This window comes from Pagrus pagrus (assembly GCF_965226575.1).
Source record: "Pagrus pagrus genome assembly, chromosome: 10".
Taxonomy (NCBI): domain Eukaryota; kingdom Metazoa; phylum Chordata; class Actinopteri; order Spariformes; family Sparidae; genus Pagrus; species Pagrus pagrus.
In genome coordinates this window covers 4,657,129-4,676,328 of record NC_140194.1, presented here as the reverse complement: position 1 = coordinate 4,676,328, position 19,200 = coordinate 4,657,129, and the positions used below count along the sequence as shown (strand labels likewise).

At 42.9% G+C, this 19,200-nt stretch overlaps 1 protein-coding gene across 5 annotated transcripts in view; it reads left to right on the top strand.

The window, feature by feature from the left end:
- The window catches only part of brsk2a (BR serine/threonine kinase 2a), a 184,166-nt gene that overhangs the window by 116,467 nt on the left and 48,499 nt on the right, over positions 1–19,200 (top strand). For all 5 annotated transcript variants that reach the window (XM_084363174.1, XM_084363172.1, XM_084363173.1 and 2 more), the window contains exons 3-4: positions 12,886–12,971; positions 16,142–16,282. In XM_084363174.1, coding sequence (XP_084219300.1) covers positions 12,886–12,971; positions 16,142–16,282 — 227 coding nt within the window. The remainder of the gene's footprint in view (positions 1–12,885; positions 12,972–16,141; positions 16,283–19,200) is intronic.

The window sequence follows — 19,200 nt, the reverse complement described above, 5'->3', positions numbered from 1 at the left end:
GTAGCTTTCTTTCTCCGCCACCTCTACTCTTCCCTCCTAATGATTATAGATTGGCCGTTCTCGCCCGTCTCTGTTGTGCCGCGAGTGGGCTGGATATAGAAATGCCTCCAACGCGCACACGTACCGCTTTAACTTTATGTGGTGTGCATACATGTTTGTGTGTGTGCGTCTGTGCCGCTGCAGACGCGGCACAGGCAGCCCCTCGAAATAAATGGGTTTCATATGTTGTGCCCCCTGCGCGTTGATCCATCAGCTTTATATGGCGCTGAGCCAGAAGCCAAGGCTTCGGCACACAGTTTGATCCCAACTGGCTGATTTCTCTCTGCGTCTTTCGCTCGTTTCTGCCTGCTGATGTTTACATCCAAATGTTGGGTTGCATTTTTTTCAAGAAATATAGTTGTGTTGCTTCGTTTGGGCTCGATCAAATGCATTTCCGCTGATAGTTTTTTCCTCTTATCATAAAGTATTGACCAATCTGTCGCTCTTTCTACTGTCACAATGTTTTTCCTCTCTGTCCCGTCTTCCTTCATCGCTTTCTGTAAGAAGCGTAATAATAATATAGATTTCCCTGAACCCATAAGGCCTTACAAAGCGTTTTGTCTGTTATCAGTCAATATGAAGGTCACTCAGCTTTCTGCATCCTAATTTGGTTTCCAATCACCACTCCTAAATCAATCTGTGTCCACTTTTTTTTCTCCGGTCTTTATTGAGTGTCGATGAAGCTCCGGCGAAACGGAAATGGGCGATAGATTTTACCTACAGGGGCACAAGATGTTTGGGGATCGGGGGAACGTCGGCTCGGAGCTCTACCTGTGTCACATTATGTTTCCCGCTAAACACCATCGACTGAAAACACCAAACATTGAGTTTTACACAGTTTCTGCCTGGTAGTTTTGGGATCTAACACATCCTGGAGAGACGTGTAAAACTGTTAGCTCTGCTTCTCACTTCGGTGACAAAGCTCATCAAACACACGCGGTGTTGTTTGACTGATTTTACCTCTCATATGTCTTATCGAGATAAAACAGAGATGGAGCGCAAGGCGGAGTAATGAAATGGAGGATAGCAGAACAGAAGATGCAGCGGGGATCCCCCATTGAGCGCGACAGGAGACAGACAGACGTCTAAACCGATGGCATTTGTTTCTCCTCTTCAAAGGCACAAGCCGCTGTGTTGTCAGTTAGATGAGAAAGCTCTGTTTGCTTTTTCATTTGTTGTTGCTTTGGTGTCGCTTTTGTTTCTTGGACTTTTTTTCTCCTCTTTTCCTTTGTTAGGGAGGGGCACATTTTATCCAATTCTTCTAACCTTAAGTGGAGCGATGCTTTCACAGGAGATCAGCAGAAGTTCCCCTTCAAAGTTCAGTTTTCATTTTTTCTGCCTTTTGTTTATCTCTCTGTTTTGCGCTGGGATTTCCTACCTCTTTATATCACCTGTGGACCCACTGAAGTGTATTTTGCGCATTTCCTCTCCGCCGCTGGGTATTGTGATCATCTTTTATCCGTCTTGTTTGAGTAGGGACTGATAATTGAATAGGTACATCATGTCCCCTCGAGAGACATAAAAACCTCATTTTTTTATACTTTCAAATCTGTCTTTGTCATCTCTTTTTACATCGTGCTGCTTCCATTTAAAGACACAAACGTCCTGTGGCCTCCATCTCCGCATGCTGCCTATCAGTAGTGTTTGTGAGTGATTTTATTCAGCCGTATATTGTAAAAAAAGAGGAAACGGTCCTATTCATTGTCAGTGTGTGTATGCAAGTGTGTGTATTTGTGGCGGAGCTTTGCAGTACTGTAAATGATGGACAATGAAGTGTGTCACAGTTTGTGACAACTGTCATCTCGCTGGCAACATCAATGCTGTGATTTGTCTATTCATATACCACTGCGTCACTGCAACTGCCACTACATACATACAGTACGTGTGTGTGTGTGTGTGTCAGCATGCATCTCTAACTATAAATGACGAGGTGAATGGCAGCTCCATGACCACTGTCTAGTTGCTCAGAGTCAACAAAGAGGACAAACACACACATCTCCACACAAAAACCACAACTCCCCCTTAAAAAGGTTCTGTCTGTCCTCTCGCTGCAGGATTTGGTCCGTAATATTCTCACATCAGACGGGCAGGGTTGTGGGGGTGAATCGCAGCTTGTGGACAAGCATGTCACAAAGAGCGCTGCCAACAATGCCGCTTACTTGCCCACTTACAAGTGCGCAGGCTGTGTGCACACCGAAAAGTGTTCTCAATCCCAAACTGGACGCGCTCAATACGAGCACACACCTGATAATGATGCCCAGAAAATAGCTGCAGTGTCTCCCCCACAGAACGGCTGTGAGCCTGTGGCAGCGGGCAACTCTTTTATAATCGCTTTAAAAGTTTGCCTCCATATTGTTTCGCTCTCTCTGCTCTGTTGACTTTCTTCGACAGCAGTAAAGTTACCAAAAAACACACTCCGCTATTTGGATTTTTCACTCCTGATTCTGTTTTCAAAAGATCAGGTGAGCCACACGCGAGGTTTTTAATCATGCAGCTTACCAAAACTATCAAAACCAACAGCCAGGTGCACGTACTGTACAAGCTTGTGCGAAACAACAGCATAAGTAGGTCTACATAAAACAGGAGGGATGTAAAACCAGAGAGCACCTCTTAAAGAACGTATCAGTGATGTGATACGGTTTGTTATTCTGTTGCTGTGAAGGAGACTGTTTATCACATAAGCTACCTTGAATTGAGAACTTACTAGTAGAGCGCCACTTTACTGCCACTAGAAGGGTGAATGATAATACAACTCCTTATATCCTGCTTGATATAGAGACAGTTCTGCGTTGTGCAGTAAATGGTTATGGCAGAGGTCTATGCATGTACTCACAGAACTGGAGTTACATCCATGTAACTCGGTTGCTTTATCTCTCTTTTGTGCTTTGAAACCAGCTTCCACGAGGCTCGAACATTATGCACACTCAGGCTACATTAATTTGTGAATCGGGCATAAATTTACCACTTTTAGTTCTGGCGCAAATAAACAGGGAAATCGGCCGAGACGTGGCAGCGTTAATGACGGATCCTGATGTATATTTCGGGCTTTCGCGGTCACTGTGTTGGAACATCTGAAGCTTTTAACTTCATCGGCTCCTTCATCTACATCCCTGTGGGGATTGTTTGCTAATGACTCTGTTGTGCTAACACGCTCTCAAGAACATGCTCGCTCTCACTCACACACTGTACATGCCCACAAAGCACAAACACATGTAAATACACATATGCATTATACATCTGGTTTGCCATTCAATTAGCATTTGTATACAGCACCGTGAGAGCCCATGAGTGTGTTTTTCATGTAACCCACGCTCAGTTTAAGAGCTAATTAACAGGTGCGGAAGCCAAAACAACTCCCTGATTACATGATTAGAGCTATTGTGAACTTATTTGCAAAGTTGCAAAGCTAATTCTGGTTGTTTCAGTTGACTGGGCTTACCTACTGACCCTGTTGTCAGTCCAGTATTGACTCCTCTGCCTGGCTAACTATTGACCAGGCCCATGTGTCAATGAATAGGCCATGTATTCATATGTGGAGATAATGAGTAAGTAAGTGAATCACTGTTTGTTAATCACCGCTGTCCGCCTGAATTAATGCACTGAACAGTCTTCATTACTCGTCCCTCACTTTCTTTGTTTAGGTTGTTTTCGCATTTACTTTTAGTGTTGTAGCTCACTTATACAAATACTTTAGTGTTGTATTTTACAGTCAGGTCACTGTTCTTGTCTGATTCAAGGATAAGTTCATTATTTATTCACCCTCACGCTGATGAAAGTCAGGTGAAGTGTCGTTTCTGGAGCTTCACATCCAAACAGTGTTGCAGCATTCTCCTAAACAACCGAACTCGATGGTCCTTTGCTCTAAAAAGTAAAAAAAACAACTGATGAAAAACATAAAATGTCTCCTCGTCGCTTGTCATACAAGTGCCTGGAAGCCCCGAGATCCCAAACTGATTTGAAGAGACGTTATTTACACCCTTTTTTAAGACTAAAACTTAACTTCGCCTTTGCTGAAGTGGGTGGACGAGCTCAACTGTGTGTCCAGGGGTCTAAATAACATCTTTTCAATTCAATTTGGCATCTCAGGGCTTCTGGAGACTTGGATTATGCTGGACGAGCTGCGTGGAGCCAATTCATGTTTTTCAATTTAAGTCCCCATCTGCTTCAGTGGACTAAGAAACCCTCACCGGACTTTCCTCTGGCACGAGGCTGAGTAGATAATGACTGAGTTTTACATTTTGGGTGAACTTATCCTTTAACATCTTTTGGTTTAGTGCTTTCTTAATATACTGCATATACTCTTGTAACAGGACTTTACTTTTGTGTCCACTTTAGATGCCAAGATTATGTTACGTCTCCATAAATTAATGCTCAACAAAGGTTTTTACGATGCATATCACACTTTCTTAAATGTCTTCTGCATTTTTGCTGATGCAGAAAGACTACGCAGTTTTCATTATCTCGAGATCATGAGTTAATTACTGCGTTATCTCAAGATAAAAAGTCTTGCTTTCTCGTGTTAATGGGTTAATTTACCTCAACATCTTGAGAAATGGCCAATTACGAGATAATTTATCACGAGAGAATGACTTCATAAGATTAATAAGAGTGAACCATGACGTACTGTACACAGACTGCTGTGTGTGGGTGTGTGTGTGTCTGATTGGGAGTTTCACAGCAAACCATATGAGCTTTTTATGAACCTTGTAATGTTTTACCTTGTAATTTGATATGAGTGTATCTACGTTATTGCTAATAAATGTAAGAGAAAGGTGTAAGAATAGTATTATTATGTGGGGCTTGTTTCCATGGAGGGTCACGTATAAGGAGCAGGAGGCTTCAGTGTTCATTTTACTGCAAATCTTCAACTGTGATGGATTTAATAAGTGTGTAAGCAGCTGAAAATGATTCAATCATCCATTCTGTATAGTGCAGAGTCAGGGCAGAATGACAAATAGGATTATATACAGTGATCAACTTAAAGCAGATGTGTTACAGGCCAGTAGGCTGCAGCCAAAAGATTGTTGTTGTTGTTGACATAGAGGGAAGAAACCCGCCAGTGTGTTTAAATGGTAATAAAGTTGCTTTGATCCGACATTTTCAGCTTAAATCAGTTGCTCATGTTGTCAAGACATCATCCGTGCATGCTGGCATGGCATCGCTGATAATGTGAAGAAACAACCTTTTGTTTTCTCCTGATAACAGGTTGATTATTTCATATTTTTTGCGATAACAAAGCTTGTCTCCTCAAGATAAGATATATTCCCTGTTATCTCGAGAAACATGAGCTTTGTTATCCCAGGATAACTAAATAATTAACGTGTGATGTCGAGATAACGGCATTAAAAAATAACCGCACCTTCAGCCGCTCTCGGTCTCACAGTAAGTGACACTCAAATAAACATTTTAATCACCCAAATTTCCATCATAGGTATTTTGATTTAAGGTTGGCAGCAAGGAAAAGACACTTTCTGCCAGATCAGGCAGCAGATGGCATTTAATACAGATTTCTCTATCATCCAAAGAGGACCTGGTTTTATCTTCCTGTGCTGCACTTCATACCTTACATGCAAATGGAGGCGACCGTCGGTTGTTAGACTTCCACTTTTATAACTGACCTTCAGATCTAATCACTACATTCTGCTCTGCACTTTCTCTCTAGTCAGTGAAAACCACTTCATCGTGGTTTAATCCACATTTCACATCTCTACAATCCAAGGTCACCTTAACAACCCCCTCGTATGAAACATCTCTGGTGTCGGGAGTGAGTGACGGAACGGACGAGTTGACAAAAAGACACTTCAGACGGCCGACGCAAAAAACACGGCTGCCGAAGGGATTCGCTCGCCTGCCTGTCAGTGATAAAACGCTCATCCAGCGCACGGACACGCACGACCATTCATATATATTACACCCAAATAACACGTTTACCCTCAACCTAGCCAGTCCCACTCCATCCCACCCATCAGCTCTTGCTGTAGGTTTGAAGAGGCTCATGATTACACCCTTTGACCTCGCGATGTGGAGGACCTCTGCCATTAGACTCTATTACGGCCAAGGTTATCCAGGGACATGTCTGTTAGTGTGAAATGATGTGGCCTGCCACTGGTTTAAGTGGCAGCTTGATGGATCCATCAGCAGCGCAGGCATACATCGCCGACATGATTAGAGGCGTCGAAATGAAAGAAAGCACAGAATAAATGAGGGACGGGGAGAGAAGGAGGAGGGTCAGAAATGCTCTTGGACGGTAAAGGGGTAACGAGTAAGATCTGAAAGGGTGGGAGATGGATAAAGGATAAAGACTAGCGAGCTAGCAGAGACTATGTCCACATCGATTTACATGTCTCTGGCATTGATCAAAGTCCCCCGTGTGGGGAGTTTACCTCCTTCTCACAAAGGATGACTGATACAGTGATTATCAGAAAAACCTGCCGCGCTGTGACGTGTGTTTGCGCACGTGCTCATGTGTGTTTGTGAGGTCCGCAGGTTGGGGAAAGAAAAGCGATAAACAGAGAAAGATGAAAATAAGAGGGAGATTACTTTTTTTTTTTCCTCAGTTCAACGCCTTTGACTGGAATGGAATCAAACAAATATGATTTTATTTTGTTTTGCTCTCTGAGGGAGCCGCTCAGTAGCGGGAGATAACGCAACTACCAAACAAACGCTCTCCCCGCAAATACTGTTAAATCCATCACCGCGGGCCTGTCGCCATCAATTTCTGAACCGAATTTCGGATAAGCAGGTTCTCCCAGGAACACATGTTAATATCAAGATGAAGGTAGTGGCCGTACTATGCAACACAAAGTAAAGGGAGAGCTCATGAAGACACCTTGGGACAAACTTTGTTCCTTCTGATCAATGTCACAGAGGGCCACTACCTGCCTGCAGATTCTGCGTTTATTTGCAGATATCTGTTAAAGCACACATATTATGCTCATAATTTTATCTTGGGTCACTACTGGAATATGTTTAAATGCCTTTATGCTCAAAAAACACACCAGTTTCCTCATACTGTCCATTGCCGCAGCACCGTATTCCCCCTCTTTCTGTTTTAGCTCCTGTCACTTCATGGCCTTCCTCCCAAATACCCAGCCTGCTCTGATTGGTCAGTTCACACACTCCTGAGCCAGCTCTGCTCACTGTGTCTCCAGTCGCCTCTGTCGTGTTTTCAGCTTCCAGATAGCTTCACTTCTCCAGCGATTATAGGCATAAATTATGCATGTGTGCGACATGGTGACATAGTGTGATGTCAAGAAGTCGCAGAATTAAAGGCGGGACTACTGACGAGGTGTTTAAATGCACGAGAACATCTTAAACCATGCTGAAGGCAAAACAAAGAAGCATAATAGGTCTCCTTTGATAGAAACCAGGGTGCATACAAGTGGAGAGAGAGAGGGGGAGAGAGTGAGTGTGTGTGTGTTTGCCCTTGAAACTGATGTCCTTCCATCCCGGTTACAAAGACTGACATTCAGTGTTATACAGCCACTAAACACCCTGCCATTTACAGACATGTCAGCACCTACACAAAGACACACACACACACATGCATGCATACACACCAGCTTGGCTACCCTCTGTTCCTGGCAGAAAACACTGTTTCTGCCCTACTGGCTCACTGACCGACATATGGATGGATGGAGGTGGCTCGTAGCTTGCCGAGATCAGTGATGTGTGTGTGTGTGTGTGTGTGTACAGTGTGTGTGTGTGTGTTTGCATCATGCTTTAATGTGTCCACATGTCACAAGTATGATTGGCTGACAAGCTGACTGGTTTTGTCTGTGAGCCAGTGGCCAAGCTGTGCTGTCTCCTCCCCCTTCTGCTCACCGACAGTTGGACCTATGTCCCCTCCTCTCCGGCCGTCCCCCCGTCCATACCTTACCTCCCCGTCACCCATATGTCATCTCATCTACTTATTTACTTCATCTTTCTCCCTGCAAATCTATATTGAGTTGGAGATATTTTTTTAAAAGTAATATGAAGAAAAGAAACCCAATAAAATCGTATTCACAATGTCAGAAAAACAGATCATGACCCTGTCAAAAGTGAAACTGATAATATTCTGTATCCTATATCTTAATGGATGTTGCGATCTCCTCGTCTGACATTGAGGTTTCCGTCAGTGAATTTATGAAGACATATCTGTAAGATTTCTGTCCCTGAAATGCATCTACATAAAAACAACATTTGGAAAACAGTAACATCATAATTTGCAAGAAGTTGGTGGTTTTTTTTTTCGAAATAAAGCTGATGGGGTGCGAGAATTTCATGGGTTTGCAGTTCTGACAAAAATGGTTTTAAAGGAAGAAAACATTATGAAAGGTTGTAGAAAATGCAGCGTTTTCTCTCGGTTTGTGGAAGCCTGAAGTTAGATATCTGGCAGGGGGTCCTCTTCAAAGAACATTTTACATTTTTTTTAACCAAAAAAACATGCAATTTAACTTCATTTTAAACCACTTTTACGACCATATCTGTGTAGAAAAAGTTGAAAAAACACCCAAAAAGCATAATGATAGTTGATTAATGGTTGTGCCCAAAGCTCCAAGAAAAAGCACTCACCCATGTACCTCTATGAGAAGTAAGGATTTGTTGAAGAATGTTAAAGTGTATGACGAGATCTCTCCACAGGATATCTCTCTTGTCAGATTGGCAACCTCTCAGCCTGGAAATATAATTTATTAACCATAAATACAGTGACTCATAAAACCATATTTCAAGAATTTACACACTATAAATGATATGATTCACTGTATCAAAAGCTTTTGAGCAATATGGTACAAATAAATCCAATCGTAGTCAACTGTCCGTCAGCTGAAGCCTCTCGCTGTCACATGCTTCCAGCTCCTCACTTTGCCGCCTCATCGCCTTATCTGTTATCGTTTCACTCTCCGTGGGCTGTTTGGTGCACGGCGCCGCTAAAAAGGTTATTCCTTCCCCGTGTTGTGTTAATTAGCAACAAAAGAGGCTGCAAGACTCAAGGGGGGTTAGCTGGCACTGCTACTCTCCTGTCTGCCTCTATGTTTCTCTTCTCTCCACTGCAGAGAATTACATGGCCCTCATCCTTCTCTCCTTGTTTTTTCTATCCATACAGCAGCCCCTCGGATGCACCGTAGCTCCCACGTTAGCATAGCCACCCCCGTTTTTTTTTGTTTTTTTTTATCTGACACACATGGCCGCCCTGTTGACTTTGATCCTCAGATCTCGGTATCAAGGGACCATTCACTCGCTCGCCTGGGGGAGGTGACAGAAATGTCTGTGTTTTCCTTCTGTGTGCATGAGAGAGAAAGGCGGGAGAACGAGGGCGAGATGCAATAAGTGGAGAGTGAGAGATGACAGGGCCTGTGATCTAATATTTTCCCCTCTGAGAGTTTTTTGGCTGGTTTCTGTGTTCGGTCGCTCGGTGACACACGTGTGACATGAATCTAAGCTCTTTGTTGTTGCCTGGTTTGCCTCTGATCCTCTGTCCTCTATTACTGGACTCTTAGCCACAGCGACGGCACTATTGATGTCACCATGTCATTTGTTTGCTCGTCCATTCAGCCATTCAGGTCCAGGGCTGTAATTTAAAGAATCAATAGTGAGCTGATGGAGCTATGCTAAACCAACTCTCATGACTATATGAGCACCTTTGACAGCTTTGGCTCATTTGTCTATGCAGCGCCAGTCTTTCCTGCGTAGGTTTCACTTTTTTCTATTACAAAGTAGCACCTGCACCTGAAAATGACAGCATAATTACAAGTAATAAATCACATTAGACGTACTTTCAGACACGACATCATCAAAATTGGATTCCAAGGTGAAGAAATTGATGCTCGAGCTTTTAATTTGAGGATAGAAAATGCAGTTTGCGTGCTAGTGAGATGTTTTATCATTCATCGCAGGGCCTCGTTTTTTAAAATTCTATTTCGAAGTTGGAGATAACACCTTAACAACTTATTTGATCCATTCAGAGTGGCAGGATATGACATTGACGGGGAAACCCTGAGGGTCAAAACACTGCCAATCAGCCCATTCACAAAGCGGCTCCTCTTCTGACATCTTCTGCTAATTATGTCCACTCCACAACGATAACCACCGAACTTTACAAGGCAAATTATCTCCCAGTCAAATAGCCAATTTGGATTAGTGTCAGACTTGCGCCCTCATTCTATCTCCGCTTCCTGATGAACAGTCTTTTTTTTTTCCCCCCTACCTTGTAACCCTGTTTGGTTTCCGGCTAAAGTGAGCAAATTGTCTGTATTTTGAACGGAAGGAAAACAAGAAAGACTAAAAGAGCAGGTGTGTGTTCATCTGACCGCCTGTCCATCTGTCCATGTATGTGTGTGTGGGTGAACGGTGTCCAAGCGCCTGCTAATAAAGGCTTAATGAAGTGCCACGGTGATGTGGAGGGAACTGTCCACACTCACAGATGTGAAACTTAATGAGAGAGTGTGGAGTCACGTACAGGAGCCAGGCCAAGAGAGAGGATGGCCACCTGGCATTTTTTTTTTTCTAGCGTGAAGTTATGGAGGGTGTTGCATGTGTGTGCTGGAGGCTGAGCCAACAGCTGGTCACTGTGAGTGTGTGAATGTAGTTGTTGCATTGATGCTGCTTTTTGCAATAATCCATTCACCAAACACAGCACGTGAGTCACGTGCAGATGGAAGCAAACGTACTCTGATTATTTCTCTTTTGACTGATTAAATGAAACTGTTGTACTGTATTATGCGAGAAAGAGCAAGGGTTGCACCGCAGATTTACATGAGTGTGTTAATCAACAGCTAATCTTGCGGTAAGCAGGCAGTTGTACAGTTAAGTCTCCACATTAAGCCTCATTTCTCTTATTTCAATTAACTAAAAGGAGGCGCTTAAAGGAAGCTTAGGAAGCCAGCTGCTGGCTCTGTAGCATTTTCGACAGCTCATCTCTCCCTGAGTCCTGGGTAGCATTAGTCTCTCTGCAGGGAGCCCCGCTGCCAGCTAGCTGCTAGCTAGCCTCCACGGGCTCATTCTTAACAACACACCTTAGCCTCAGGTGAGAGAGAGACTGGCACGGTGCAGCGCAGCTGATGGCGCTCATTAGTCTCTGGATTAGCCCTGATTAGCCTAGCCGTTACTCCCACTGATACGCCATGCTAATGCTAATTACGTATTTACCACTTTACCCTTTTTATACAAGCTGTGTGCCTTTGCTTTATTAGCTTTATATTCTCCCATGACTTTTTCTTGGCTGCGGCTCCAACACCAGTTGCGCTGCATTGCATTTTTCCCCCCTTCAGTGACTATATGTGAGCTAATTCAGCAGGTTTTTATCATCCACTTTTACGACATGTTGCACTTGATGGAGAGCAGAGATAGGGATGCTGCTGTTTGGGCGAAAAATAATCAGCAAAAGGGTGTCAAGATGGGGTACGATACCTGCCTGAGCTAACAGTTATCACTAATAGAAGCTGTTCAGAAATGGAAAAACAATGTGAGAGCATAATTAAGGGGGAGGGAACTGATTTTCTGCCCAGCCAGGCGGGCAGCTTTGTGGGAGTTTAACAAAAAACTTAGTTAGCCAGCAGATCAGAGTTTCGACTTTATTCCACTCTGGTGTTCATAAAACTAAGATGAGTGTGACATTAAAGCAGCGTGAAGGCTGTCACAGGCCTGTGACAAAGTGAAATTGACTTTGATGAGATTGAGATGAGTCAGAGGAGCCTTTAACTCACGCTGTCCTTTCATCCCCGTCATTGTCAGTCAAAGCCGGAGACACAGGGCGGAGGAGAGGAGGGACGAGGAAAGGTGCAGGAGAGGGCTGAGCAGATAACCGCAAGCGGTGCAGGAGAGGAGCACAGGGGGGGCTGGAGATTAGCGGTGGCTTCTGGAGAAGTGGACTCCATGCTGATTTTCAGTGGCAGCTGTACATGCTGACTACAACCTCCGGAGATGCTGACACAAATCCAAACTGATCTGCTCGATTTTGGTGAAAGTCAGCTCTCACCGGTCTCGCAGTACGCTGCATGGCATGTCTCTCAGCAGCTCTGTAAGCACAAAAAAAAAAAAAAGTTAGAAACTTCTGTGGACTCAGCTGTCTGCTCGTTCTGTCTCAGACTGACTGCAGGAAACAAAACAAAAAAAAGCCTCCGTGAGACGTGGATGCACCTGAGTGGACATTTTGACCCTGATTCCCCCCACAGGCTGTACTCTTAGTGGACAGAAATGTTCAAATGTAGGATGTCTGACTCTGACGGGTTACTTTACTTCATGTTTCTTATCCAACCAAGCTGATTTATGTTCACCTCAAGCAACAAGCAAACCACCGGATTACGAAATGTGATTGCAAAGTATGCGGCTGGTTTTCGTTTTGTGAGCGAGGAGAAGGACGCGGTTTTTTGCAAGATAAGACACACGCAACCTGTTTGCCTTCAGTTTTTGAAGCAAACCATATTTTCCACCTGAGATAGCAGTGCTTGCTGGCCTGGATGCCAACCAGAGTGTGGTCCAGGGCTTATCTCTTTCCCTTTTCTGCCAGTTGGAAAGTGGCAGTCAGCTCCTTTCATTGGTTTACTTATTCCTCTTAAGCCCTTGTGTTGGTTGTGTCAAGTGTTATTGCAGATTGCTGCCTCTCAGATTTGTCTCGCTAACAGTGACCTTCACAGGTAACCTCATCAAGAACTCATCACAGGCTGTTTTGGGGTCAGTTGGTTTGTCTGCCCGGTACTTGAGTTTTTGTGCTGCAGGCGGAGGGAACGATGCAGTTTAAGGGAGCAGATTAGGACAACTGCTCTAGGAGTGCTTTGAAGGAACTTAACTGTGTTGATGTTGCGCTAATCAAATCTCTCTTTTTTTCCTCTTCCTTCTTTCCCCGTCTATCCCCCTCTCTCACAGGTGGAGCGAGAAATAGCTATTCTGAAGCTCATAGAACACCCACACGTTTTAAAGCTACATGACGTCTACGAAAATAAAAAATACTTGTAAGTATCACCCCGTTTGATTTACAAAACATCCACTAAATCACGCTGCACACATTATTGACTCTGAGTTGGTGTCAAAACTTTGGGGGCTCGCAGACATCGTTACGATCAAGTGCTCTTTTGGATGCCAGAACAGCCTTTTTAAATCCCACAGATCGTTTTGTCGGCCCGCAGAGCAGTCTGGATTGGTGTATTATAATCGCAGGGCAACAATGATAGCCTTGGAGGGGCGGATGCTCCATTAGTATTGGCATGAAGCATTTAATTTGGTCGTGCACGCTAGGGGACTGCTAATAGGGAGAGGAAGTCTCCGTAATGTAAACACCATGACATGCTTATCAGAGGCAACACCGCTGCATTAAGAAACATTAGGCGTGGAGAGTGGCAGCCGCATTAGTCTGCAGCAGTGGGCCGACACATACGCATGCATCGCACGCACACATAAATCTATTAGCTAAGTTTTACAGCCTTGAGTGACAAGTCCATCAGTAGTTTACAGAAGCCTTCTTGATCCACGGAGGCCTGTTTGTCAACTAAATTCAATTAGTTCTCATCTTGAGCTTACAGGCCAAATGGGATTGGACATGCAGTACTGTACATGTCATCCGTTAAGATGATAGGAATAGCAGAATATTGTGATTCATCCTATAATTGGATTATTAAAATCACATTTTGTGCCCCGTTGCTTCATCACGTTTGACAGTTGGTCACTAGTAGAGTCACAGAAGACAAATTGCTTTGCATTTGCATCACCAGCGACTGGAGGACACTCAGCGCTTCACATCAGTGATGTAATTTCTGAATTCATATTGTTCAGATCCTTGCTCAGATATCTCCCTTTAAAAGGCGATAATTGATAGACGTACGGCACGTTTTGAGCTGGGCGGTCCAACAGCTTTTAAGATTTATGGTGCTGCTGGCACTGATCCCACCACGAGCGCTTTAAAGCGTCGTGGTGTGTGAGTGCAGAAGAGGTGAGGGGGAAGTGGAGGCATTTTGATACACAGACCACCAACAATATTTTATTTATGGATATATTATATTGCGAGAAATGAATGAATGATCACATCGTGATGTAAATTATGCTTCTGAGAATGAAAAATGGCTGCTGAAAAAATGTTGAAAAGGCAACAAAATGATTTACACTAACACTTAGAGGACAAAACTTTTCTAATCTGATGAGCTGCTACTTGGAAACAATGAAGCCAGTGCTGATCCCATTTATACTGCATCCGTGCATTGCTGCGAATAAATTGATGTTTATTATTACAGTAATAATATAATCTTACAAGCGATGCAAGAGCAGAGTTTACAGCTCTTCATTAAAGAAGTGCTCCAGGGACCCATTAAAGGGTAACTCCACCAATTTTACACATTAAAGTGCGTTTACAGGTCTGAGGGAATACTACTGCATATGTGAAAAAACTTTAGTATAAGGCCTTTTGCAGCTCCAGAGGAAGCTGCATGTAGTCTGATAGATTGCCTCCAGTGATGTCACTGAGTGGCTAAGTTGCATTGTGGGTAATGTAGGTGGCAGATTGTAAAAAGCAGTCTACTGGTCCGCAGTGCACTCCTGTAACAGTGTTAGACTCATTATGGGCAGTTCAAAAAAATGTCAAAACGAAAAGATATCAACTTTCTTATTCCACACAAATGTCATCCTTTTCAAAACCAGGTGCCTACATTACCCACAATTCAACTTAGCCACTGAGTGACATCACTGGAGGCAGTTTATCAGATTACATGCAGCTTCATCTGCAGCCTCAGAAGGCTTTATTTGACCTGTAAACACACTTTGATGCGTACAGTTGCTGGAGTTGCCCTTAAAGATGTTGTACTTATGAGGAAAAGAAAGGATTAGTCATTTGTTAATCTGTTAATTAAGGCTCTCCATTTGCAGTCTGTCTAAGTTAAGCTTTTGTTTTTGCAGCAAGTTACCCTCCAGATCCACAGAAAAGATTGTAACAGCTTTAATCAGAGGAACAGTACTACAGATGGAAAGTAAACTGTAAAAAAAAATGTAAAACCTTGCAGGATTTAGTGGAATAGCATTTAAATCGCGATAGTAAACTATGTACGTCCATGTTTTTATAAATTGTCAGTGTTTTCATTGACTTGTGTTTCATGTAATTTGTTACACAGTCCAAGGCTATTATAGTTCTGCCAGCTGTTCTGGCATCAGGAGTTAAGGATTGTGTAGCGAGCCCGTGCTTTGTGGCCGGGTACAGTTTTCAACGCCACAGTGTTATCAATAAAAGTGAAGAGTTGCATGTGGACGCTCACATCCGCAGCACGGAGAGAGAGAGAGAGAAGAAACAGAGTATTTCACCGCCTGTCTGAGTTTCAATTTGTCCTAGTGAAGATGGAGGGAGTTTCAGCACAGGATATATGAGCGGGCCGGTCCGGTGCAGGGGCAGGGCACCGCTGGCTCTCAGCCCACAGATTCAGCTTTAGGTCTGGGTCAGCGGAGATTCATCTTCTCCCTGTCGCGAAGGCCACCTGAACAGTGGCTGTAAGACAAGTGATGGCAGGGAAGGTTATGTGTGTGTGTGTGTGTGTGTGTGCGCATGTTTGGAGAAGGTAAAAGAAGAAAATACAACAGTACTGTATATTTATAGCAATGAACTTCAGTCACAGAAGCTTCTGTACCTTAGCAGAATCCACAAGCTCCGAAATCACTACTGTCTGAGCTTTTACGCAGCTTTTCCATCATTCTCCAGTGTAACGCGACTATATCATCCCTCCGACGCCTCCCATCGCAGGTCAGAGCGCATCATATATCAGAAACCTTCACATGTATTATAATACACCGTTGGCATGTTTCACACTCTGACTGTGGGGACAGCTTACAGACGACAAAATGAAAAATAAACAGTCGACATGATACGACTTTGGGGAGATCAGATCAATGATGCTGGTTGTTTGTCTGCGTATAGTGCCAGTAAGGGAACTATCCGCCCCACAAAGCTCCAGTTCTGACAGAGCTCTGAGGTCAGGAGCGTCATCTGTGTCTTCAGGGTCTTTTCTGATGGCACACAGGTTCTTGTTCCTGTCTCTAAATGTGACATCTTGCTTTTCTCGTGTGTCTGCAGGAGCTGCTGTTCTTCTCCTTGTTTTATCTGTATTTCCTTCACTGATGTCCCCTCTCTTTCTCTCTCTCCCTCCCTCAGGTACCTTGTGCTAGAACATGTGTCTGGTGGTGAGCTGTTCGACTACTTGGTGAAGAAAGGCAGGTTAACGCCTAAAGAGGCCAGGAAATTCTTCAGACAGATCATGTCTGCTCTGGATTTTTGCCACAGTCATTCCATATGGTAAGTGAAATGATGTATATTCAGACAGATGTGTTGTAGGTGTTGGTAATGTCATGATGTGAATGGTTGGACGCTGGAGATAGCGCTGGAGAAAGGCCTGGCTTGCTTCCATCTCTTTAAACCAATCACAATAGTATTGGGGCGACGCTTAACCAAGAATGGAGAGATGGTGCCCCCGCAAAATAGTGTCAGATCCCTGCAAAAGGAAAAGTTAACGACTACTTGTTTAGCATTGTACCGCTGGCGACCAGGTTAGTGTTAGGGTAACTTTCCATTTTCAGCGCCAAGGTTGCAAGCTCGGAGGTTGTTGTTGTTTCACGTCGAGACAGGGATGACAGGGATTTAGAAATAGGCGCCCATTAACAGGTTAATACCAACAGTCCACATCCGGTGACTTAGACTAAGAATGAAGCCGTCTCATGTATCGTTCACTGATGCTATTCATAGAATCCATTCCTTGCTTAATAAAATATGGAAAATTAATATGATTTGACATAAATTAAGGGACTATAATTTATTTATTATATAGGGAAATATGTAGCATAAACTGCCACACAGTACAGCATTTGTAGCCAAAGCTAATTTGCAATGCCCGTCCCTAGATCGCCCTTTAATGAGATCGGAAGACAGAACATTACTACAGTGATATTATGGTTTTACTACTTTCATAAAAGTACATTAATCTATGTGAAATACAAAATAAAATACATGCATTTCATTAAATTTGATACATAAAAGTATGTGAGATCCATCTATATGCATATAAACATAAACCAATAATATGTGAAACATAGAGCCAAACTAAATTAAACAAACAAACAAACAAATAAGAGTTTGCGGATGCTGTCGGACTCACTTGAGAAAAGCCAGCTAAAGCCATAGAAGCCACATTCACTGTCTGCATATAACCATCAGATACATTTAAAAAGATCAAACTACGAATAAAAAGCCAGACCCAGGAAGTGTAACAAAAACTATTAAGTTGTCATGCAACATTGAACAAATAATGAGTTGCCAAAAAAGAAAACCGGATTCTTCCTGAAGTGAATCCGCAATCTAAATTTCGATCAGTTTATTCATATCCTTCCGAGTGCCGTTTACTTTTCAAACCAGTGATTCAATATGGAGATTACAGAACTGAGAAAACTTGATATTGCTCGTTATGAAAGTGTTTATGTTTCCTCTTTTCTAAAGTCTCTCTTGGCTTTAGGGTGGTTGACACATGACTAATAGAGTTGAATACACAGACACATACTGCTCTCTAAGAATATAAGTGGCTCTACACACAGTATGAGACATATTTCTCATAACGAGCTGACAGGAAACATTCGAGACGACTAGAAAATGCTTTATTATAAAGATGCTTTGGGGCAGATTGAAATAATAGATTGTTCACTTCTTCTCCACATAAAGTGCTCAGGTATTATTTTTAGAGCTGAGCAGAAGTGACGTTTTTGTTAGCACACAGTGCTTTTCTATGCTCAGCGATGAGTCCATGCATTTATAGAAATTTGCTTCCAGGTAGTTATTAATGTGACACATCGTGTTTGGCTTCAGGGGGTAATTTAACTGTTTACCAGCTCAGAGACTCGAGGCAATCATGTATACTTCACAAGTCAAACATGTCAGCGGGGACTGATTTGCAGCGTTCATTAATGTGTGCGTTTCTCGTTTGTATGAGCATGTACTGTAGTGTAACTTGTGTTGTGTACGTATCCAATTTGTGATCCTAAAGCAGAGAGTGAGGGTTTTATTTACCTCTCCAGAGAGAGTTTGCCTTTGCTCTGCAGTTCGTTCACATGCACTTGCAGAGCAGAGCAGAGCACAAGGACCATAGAGCAGAATGAGTTCAAGTGTATTTATTTTTACAACTGGTCACAAGTGAATCTCCAGAGACTGTGTAGAAACAGGGCTATAAAAAAAAAACCAGGAGAGGAGAGTGGAACAAAAAATAGAACTGCATTCAACTAATCAGTCACGGGAAAATATAATACGATGTACAAGGACGTTCAGGACCCTCAGGAACAGTTAAAACTGGAATACAAAGAGGACGTGGAAATAAGAAGGCACGAGAAATGAGGCAAGAAGTAACTCAGATGAAATAGTTGGTGCCAAAATATTCAAAAGTAATGGAGTGAGAACGTTTTTTTAAAAAGCTGCTTCACATTTCAGGAAACAATAGTGTGTTTCTGTGTTATCAGTGGTTCATCCGATGATTCTAGTTCTTGTATTTCTTTAATGGTACTTGTGTCTTTTACAGCTACACTGGTTACATTTACATTATACTGTATATTGTCATTATGTCATACATACATTTATCAAGGGACTATTTCTCTCAAGTCGTTTTGAGAGTTTCTCTGGCAGAAAAAGGAAAGAGTCGGGTACAAAGACAGACCTTTTTGGAGGAATAAACACCCTGAGTCACATTGGGTCGTCACAGACAGGATGAGAGCTCAGAAATCACTTTTTAACTTGTAGGATTAAAAAAGTGGATTTATCTACACGCCCATTAATCAACCTGACTGTAGCAGCAATCTACGGAGGTGACCTCCAATGTCGGGTGTTTATGTACTGTAATTCTGACAGCCGACTGGAGCTGGAGGGGAAATGTAGCCTACTTTACCTCACGAACGTAACATTACAGAGAGGGTAGAGGAGGAAGACGAACCAGGGTCTCCAGTGAGTCCTGAGTTTAGTGAGAGGTGCCCTAAATTCCACAACTCAACAAAAATATGACAAAGTTGCAGTCATTTTCAGACCATTTCAATGCTAAATGAGATAAAACTTTGTGCAAAAAGTGCAGTATAGTGCAGTATGGTAATGTATATAAAGATATATGTACATAATCAAGGTTATATATGCAGTAAATACGCTAAAGTTAGGTATGAACAGTAGTAACAGTATTCATTATGCAGCAC